Here is a 7,688-nt window from a genome sequence, read left to right on the forward strand (position 1 = left end):
GAGAAGGCTGATATCAAAGAAAAGGGACTGCTCTAATACAACAGATTTGATATTAATCTTGCAGGACAGTAAGAACATTTCAGCTCAAGATAAATGTTAAAACCCCTTAGAAAACCCTGTGGTTCTGTCATTGAGCAATGTGTGGCAAAGTGGAACACCACGGTACATCAAGAGCGTTTAGTCCATGTGAATGTTGTATAGTGTCTATATCTAGACTAAATGGTGGTGAGGAAGAGGACAGTAACATGAAAATTAAGCTGTAAGGGCTTTAACTTAAAGTAGCCATTAATCTGAAGTCTGGAATGGTGGTTGGGTTTTTGTTACAGCGGTAGTGATGGATGGATGTTATACTGCCTGAAGTCATTACTATTTCTGGTGATGTTTCCCTGTCACTAGGAAATGAGCATTTTTAGTTTCTTTCTGTGTGCTTTTGACACGTTCAGTCTAAATCTTAATTCTTAGAATAATTCTGTCTTTTAGAAAAGGCCTAAGCTGCTTATAACTAAAAGATGATGGAGATAAAAATGCATCCTTTTGTTTCTGTCATCTTTCTAAACCTGCCTATTGCTGCTTGCTATGACTGTGGATTTCTTTCAGTCGCTCTTAATTGTTTTGCATAAAGCTGCTTTCCAAGATGCCAATGTTTGCTTGTTTGTGTTTGACTGCATCTACTTCAGTGATGTCAGCCTGATGGACAGATATGTGTCTGGCACAGTGTGAGTAGCCTGACCAGTTTGCCAGCATGAACTTGCCACAGAGGGAGAGGTTTATGTGGGCTATTGAGCCCAGAAAATCCAGGCAGCATGGGAGGATCCTTGCTGTGCTGAGGAGTTTCACTGTGGAGCTCTATCTTGCTTTGCAGTTCCAAAATAGGTTTGACTCTATTTCAGTGAGTGTGGTTCAGTGCCCAGCTCATCTTCTATCTGAAACAAAATGCATGCTTAACATAGAACTTCTATTTTATAACTCACTCCCTGGAGGAAAGTAAGAATTGATTGTCCTTTCTAGAACTCTGTAGGATACATCATTTAATTCTCTAAATAGCTTTTCTCAGTGTTCACATGTCTGCTACTTGTCCTTCATTCTCCAAACCTTCCTTCAGGCCTCTGTGTGAGCATTGCAAGTTCCTCTATGATAACACGGTTGAAATCCCTGACCGGCTCCTCTTCTCAGAGATGAAGCACGTCACGGTGAGCTCAGTGTTCAGACTGCCTGGCTGGTGATCTCATTGCTTGTACTCTGGAGACCCCATTGCTCCTTTGCCACAGGGCCTTCTGACTAAGGCTGCAAAGGCAGCAATCCCCTGCTGTCAGGATGGTTCTGCTGTCTGTACAGGGCTCCTTGAGTGAGCGGTGTTCAAGAGCACTGTGCCTGTGCTCCCATCTTGAGCAATGCAACCACTTTACATAGTTGAAACTTGCACATCTTTTTTTTCCTCTTGGCTTCTTAACGATTTTGTACCTATCATAACTTTGTTGCTAGGAGGAGCTAAATCCTCATGTAACTTAGTCTTTACTGTGCAATGCTGAGCTGTGGAGAAAGACTGGAATATGACTGAAGGGAGCTAGACTGCTTCTGGCAACTTCAAGTGCCACACAGCCCACATACATCCCAAGTGCTAAAAGCTGCATTTACATTGCAGCACGCTTGGTTTTTCCTTTCATTGCTGTGCACAAGGCCTATCTCCCATTATTTTTCCCCACTGCTACTGATTTCAGTAGCATCTTGGCTTTGGTGGAGAATGCTTGGGCATTTGGGGCAGAGGAAGCATTTTGGGAAGAAGCAAAGAGGATAGGAACCAAGGCAGCTGGATAGAGCATTAAGCAGGCTGAGAAAATCTCATCTTGCACATACACAACATACCTGGGACACAACCAACGTGTGTCCTCATCTCTGAGGGGTATGTTTAACTAACGACCCCTTCTCTTCCTGGGACATATTCCCATATTAGTTACTGGATGTGCAGCAAAGAGAACATGGTTTAGTACACCACTGCTCCACATAGAAAGCCTGAAGACCACAGCCCTTTGACACTCTTGAGCTAACCGTGATGCCTTTCCATTTCAGAAAGCTTTGGATCTGGCAGATACGATCACCCACATCATTCGTGAGGGACTGGAAGGACTGGTGTTGAAAGATATAAAGGCAGGTTCATATTTACTCTTCACTGGGTATGCCGGGAGTTGGGGAGTAACAGCAGGCAGATCTGTGGATGAAGCACACAAAGCTGAGCATCCTGGAAATCTCTGGGTTCTTACTGATGCTGACATCCAATCCAAGTTGCTCCTTATAGATGTGAGCACTGCTGTGCTCTTGCAGTGTTAAGCTGGATAAAAGCAAGGGCTGTTTGAGGGGACAGCTGTCCCCCAGATGATCTTTCTGACTGGGGGTTCTTACCCTGTTCTGCACAGGGTAATTAAGAACCAGGGAAGCGGCACTGGCTGAAAGTGAAGAAGGATTACCTAAATGGGGGTGCCATGACTGACATGGCAGACCTGGTGGTGCTGGGTGCAGTGGAACTAATATCCTTGTTTCAGTTCCCTGACCTTCACCAGCCAAATAATTTACTGTCATTTCCTCCTTTCCCCTCTTCCCTATCCTGGCAATAACTGTGTGTGCACATAAAAACTTAGTGAATACTAATCAGGAGCAGTGTAATGGTGTTTCTAGCCCTGTGAACACATGCTTTATGACTGTTGTGGGGCTTGTTCTTTTTGGTGGGTTTTGTTTTGCTTAAAAAAAACCCAAACCAGAGTCCCACAGGGCTTTTGTTAACATTAATTGTGTTGAGCAAATTTGAAATATTTGAAAGCTTTTAAGTGCCTGTTCTATGTACGTTCAAGGTTTGTCTTGGAACGTGCTCTGTTGCAATAGGCATTTTCCAATTAAGTGAAACAGCAGTGAGGATAATGAGCTTACGGAAATGGAAGAGCCATGCTGGAGGGAGATGGAAAGCCAAAAAGCATTAATCTTAATAGGATCCTTTCTCTTCCTTTTTTTTTTTCTTTTCTTTGCTTTGCTTTTCCTTTAAAGTTTAAACTTTTCATGGATTTTCCTTGGCATGTCCCTGGCTCTGCAGATGCACCTTCTGCATCCAAGGAGTCTCTTCCACTGCATGTGCCTGGTTCTGCAGTGGCACCTTCTGCATCCAGGGAGTCTCTTCCACTTCTTTCTTCAGAAGTCTATGTCAAATTTCTCTCATCTGTTTGCTTTCTTTTTCTCTTCCATTCTCCCTGAGCAATCATCTGCACTCTCCTTGCTACAGTGATGGAGGCTCATGCACGCACACACACACGCAGAGTCATCTGTCACTTTAACTGAGTGTGCAGTGTGGGGAATGGGGAATTCACCGCCTTCTGCTCTGGAAGGCAAAGTAACCCTCCACAGAGCCAAACCCTCCCTCTGCCTCTGGGAGAGGTCTGGGCTTTGGTCCAGTTCTGCAGCTCAGTCACCTTAAGCAAGGCTCCCTCCTTCTCTATGATGAGTAGTTATCTTTTCCCAGATGCTTCCCAGTGAAATAAGAAGGATCCAGGTGGAGTCAGTGTCTAGGACTGGCATCTTTTCCTGCTCCTGTGGTTGTCATGTTGTACCTTGCTGTGTCAGTGCTTGGTTGGGAAGTCCTGGTGGGCTGAAGCAGCCAGGTGGCTGCTGAGTATGGAGCAGGAAGGTGGCAGTGAGCTCTGCTGTGGGGCAGCTCCTCTTTGAGAGGAGGCTCTTTGAACTGAAGGTGGACCCAAAAGGGAATTTCATACTTACAACCAGAAACTGGGGCTCTGACTTAGCTGTGTTTTCTGGGAGGAACTGGAGCTTGAAGGAAGTAGGGAACTCGTGGGCTGCACATGGCACACCATGCAGAGGGAGCACTGTGATGTCTCCCAGGAGGGATGCTGGGCTTAACTCATCACTTTCCTGTGCCTGTCACCTCTCCCACCATTTCTAAATTGACCTGTGAAGCATCCCCATGCCCTGCTCTCACTCCTGCTTCACCTGATGGCACTTCTACCAGCACAGGTTTCTGTGGGATGCTTAACTGGGTGACATCTCTATAGAAAAGGTTACGTGGAGTCTGGGATGGACTTTCTTAGTTTCCTTCTATCCCTGGCTGTTTAAAGTGGACTGTGTTTCTTTAAATCCTTTACAGCTGCTGTCTTGCAGAAAACAATGCTTAGATCTTTAATCTGAAAACAAGAGCTCAGAAGCCTCAGCTGTATTTCTCTTTGCCCAAACCAGAAGATTTGGAGGTGTAGACACCACAAATGTCTCCCTAGAGGTAGGTGCATTTCAATAGTGGATGAAGGGATGTCTAGATATATACCATTGAGGGTAGATAGGCTTTTGCATGGCAAGGGTGCTGGAGGTACCACATAATTCCACTCTATTGAGATTCTAATACTCACCTGTCACTGTGGTGTCAGTGTGGTATTAGAGAGGGCACTGAGGGGAACATATTGATCCCATCTGTGTACACTTTAAAGCATCCTCTGCATTCTTTATGTCCAATGCATCAGTCATTGCCCAGTTCCTCCCCTGCTCTAACAGCAAAATCTTTCATCCAGGAGCCAAAGCAAGGCAGCTTGACCAGCTCTGATGTCGTCAGGAAACGTGTCGGGCTTCTGCCATGAGTACAGAGACTGCTTCTACCCCCAGAAGTTTCAGGCAGTAAGCAGGATTAAGACACACAGCTGTAAGCTTTTCTGTGACCTTTGGGTATTTAAATAGGCTTGGCCTGGCTTCATGAATATGAGTACTCTTCTATCTAGTTTCCAAGCCACTGCTCTCCTGGCATAGAAATCCTTGAAGGAGTGGTTTTGACTATGTTTTTAAGTGGCTTTCCTTGAAAAGTAAAAAATAGCACTGTAAGTGATAATCAGACTTTATGCCTGTATTTCCCATGATATTTTGTGGTCCTCGGTTTTCAAGCCCATTCTGTTTGTTTTATGCTCAATCTCAGTGCATTTTTTTTCTTTGAGATCTAAAATTCTGCATTTGTGTGTGCATGTAATGATTTTCAAGGCTTTCTCCAAGCTGTTCTCCCACTAGAGGGTACTCCTGCTACATCAGAAGTAGTCATTCAGGGCTGGCCTTCATTCGCAATGCATCCCTCTTCTTTCTGAGCAGGCTGTTCATTGACAGCACAACCTGGATGTGTTCATCGTGCTGCTCCCCTGCTTCAGTGGCTGTGGCTGCTTCACTGTTGCTGGTTGTGCAGGGGGCCAGAAATGCAGTAATGCCATTTTGGCCTCTACTGTCTCCACCTCATTGGCTACACAGCACTCTGCTCCAGTGTGTCTGACCCACTGGCCCTCAGGCTGGGAGCTGAGGTTAGTGCCAGCTTCAGGGAGCACGTGGAGGGTCCCCTACACCACACGACTGGGTTTGATTTGAACATGTTCTAATGGCTACAGGGTCCTGCAGACACACTGCTGCTGAGCTGAGGGGTGGAGGTGGGGAGCTCTTGGTTTTGGGGCATGTTACTGGGGTCTGGAAACAGAGAAAATTTACTGGTCATCTGTTTTTAGGCAGGAGATCAGACCACATGGTCTATTCTGGCCTTGAACTCTGTGCGTGTGTTGGCTGTTGATAGATGGGAGGCTCCCTTAAGAGCAGATTTATTTGCCTTTCATGTCATGAGACTGTAAAAGTAGCTTTGGGTATGGCTGGACCCTCTCCTTTCTCCTCCATGCTTGAGTGCCCCCATGTATTTATGGCAGGCAGGCTGCCCATGGGCGGGCAGGATGCAGCCATGCTGTGGTTTATGCTACTCTTGGGGCTGTTCTTTCACTGCAGCATGGCTTCATCCTCTGAAGTGGCACAGCCAGCAGACGGGATTTTAGGTTTACAGGGCTCATCCAAGGAGAAGCCCCAGGTTCCTTCCCTGTAGTCTCTTGTGTCAGAACTATACCCCAGTGCTTTGCTCCCCTGCCAGCACCTCACCTTCACACCTCCCTGCACTCCAGAGCCTCTGGGATTTCCACCATTGCCTGCTGCTTTCCTGTTGAGCCTAGTCGTGCTCCTGTCTGCTCACACTGATTAAATGGGTAGGCAGGAATTACAGTCAACCATCCATCACCAGAGTCAAGATGAAAGAGGTCAAAATCTTTCTTTCCCAGGCTGTTGCGAGCAGTGAGAGAGCCAGCTACAGCTTTCTGGCAGTACAAGTGCATAGATGTGCTGGGGATAGTTCTCCTTCCTAAAAGAAGAGCAATGGGCTCCATCACCAGCTACACAAAGCAGTATCTTTAAAGCAATGAGAGTCACAGCTCAGTACTGGTAGTTGGTGGAAAAGTCTTCTATTCTCAGGAGAATAAAACATCATCTTTTGCAAAAGAGAGGGCCTGTGGCATAGGTTGGTGTTTGGAGTAATAAATCCCAGATGTGGATCATGAAAGGGAATGCCATTGTCCCATTGAGTCTATCTTAAGCCGTAGGACACATAGGTGGGTCTCTTAAGTGTGTGCTGTCAAACACAGGTGAGGAGATAATCCAAGACACTAAATGCTCTACTTGAGTGTTTGGTCCTCTGACATAATCTGCTGTGGGATCTTGCAGGAAACCTGGTGGTGATTGGGATGTAGTTGTTCCTGTAAGCATCAGTAAAGCTGGCTCGTCTTCAGAGATCTGTGCAGCTGCTGGAATAAGGAACAGTGTAAAGAATGACATCCATGAAGCTGGGGAGCAGGTTGTACTCTAAAATCCAGCAAAGCCTTCTCGCTTCCCCCAGACTGACAGCACTGAGGTAGCAGAGGCCACGATGGCAGGCTGGAAAACACTCTACTTTCCAGGAGTGGAAAGGAAGTTGGGGTCTGACAGTCAGGAAAACTGAGCCTACAAAAGGGAGTAACTCACCACTGTGACTAACTGTTCCTGTTGGAAAACCTGAAGAAAGTAATCTAGCAGCTCAGAATTGCAGTAAATTACAGACCTGGCTTTGCCTGTCTGCTGAGCACTCTCAGCCTCTATTGGTCTCGGAACCAGGCTATGAATTGCTGCAAGGCAATGAGCTGCCTGGTGCCTGAACCCTTATGTACTTCCCTAGACCCAATCCTTCTCTTTGTCCAGTTCCCATCGGTGGCTGTAAGTGCTCATGGTCACTGCAGCTGAGTGCTGACTCTGGTTTACCCCCCTGTAAATCCAGAGGAATTTCACAGATGCTGTAACAGCCCTTCCAAGGTTGCATCGGAGTAATGGGGCCCTTTCTTCTCTGGCGTGTATCTGATCCCTGGTTATTGTCCAGTATGCTGCTGAAGGCAGCAGGACACTGAAGCTCTGTTGGAAGGAGTTGTCTCTATTCCTTTCTGCTGCACCCAGGAGGAGGCTGCTGAGCAGCATCATGCTGTGCACCTCTGGTTCCTTCCCAAGCTGGGAGCGGATCAATCTGGGAGGTGAGGAAGAGCATCTCAGCCCACCTTGTGCACACACAACTGCGGAGGCTGCTCTGGAGAGCTGTTGTGCAAACAAATGTCTGTTTGTTTGTGTGTTTGTGCAGCCCACAGCAATTACCACACCTGAACTCTGTTTTTCAAAGCAGGGCACACTGCTCCTGAGGACAGAGGATTTGAAACATCCCCAGCTGGGGGACATGAGTCAGGTCTCAGCCCTTGGTGCTGACACATCTCTGACAAGGCCCCTGCTTCTCAAACAAAAGGGGAGTCTATTGAGCCAGAGCTCCCTAATGCAGGGGTTTGGAG

At 46.8% G+C, this 7,688-nt stretch overlaps 1 protein-coding gene across 1 annotated transcript; it reads left to right on the forward strand.

Moving 5' to 3' along the window:
• Window positions 1-15: 15 nt before the first annotated feature.
• Window positions 16-2,506, forward strand: LOC134162801 (DNA ligase 3-like). The gene is made up of 3 exons (XM_062617038.1): window positions 16-695; window positions 1,100-1,190; window positions 2,068-2,506. Exons 1-3 carry the CDS (start codon window positions 577-579, stop codon window positions 2,323-2,325), a joined length of 468 nt encoding a protein of 155 aa, XP_062473022.1. The 5' UTR covers window positions 16-576; the 3' UTR covers window positions 2,326-2,506.
• The last annotated feature ends 5,182 nt before the right edge of the window (window positions 2,507-7,688 follow it).

The sequence above is a fragment of the Pezoporus occidentalis genome, unplaced genomic scaffold, assembly GCF_034315485.1.
Source record: "Pezoporus occidentalis ecotype Australia unplaced genomic scaffold, CSIRO_AGI_Poc_V1 ctg192, whole genome shotgun sequence".
In the NCBI taxonomy this organism is placed as follows: Eukaryota; Metazoa; Chordata; class Aves; order Psittaciformes; family Psittacidae; genus Pezoporus; species Pezoporus occidentalis.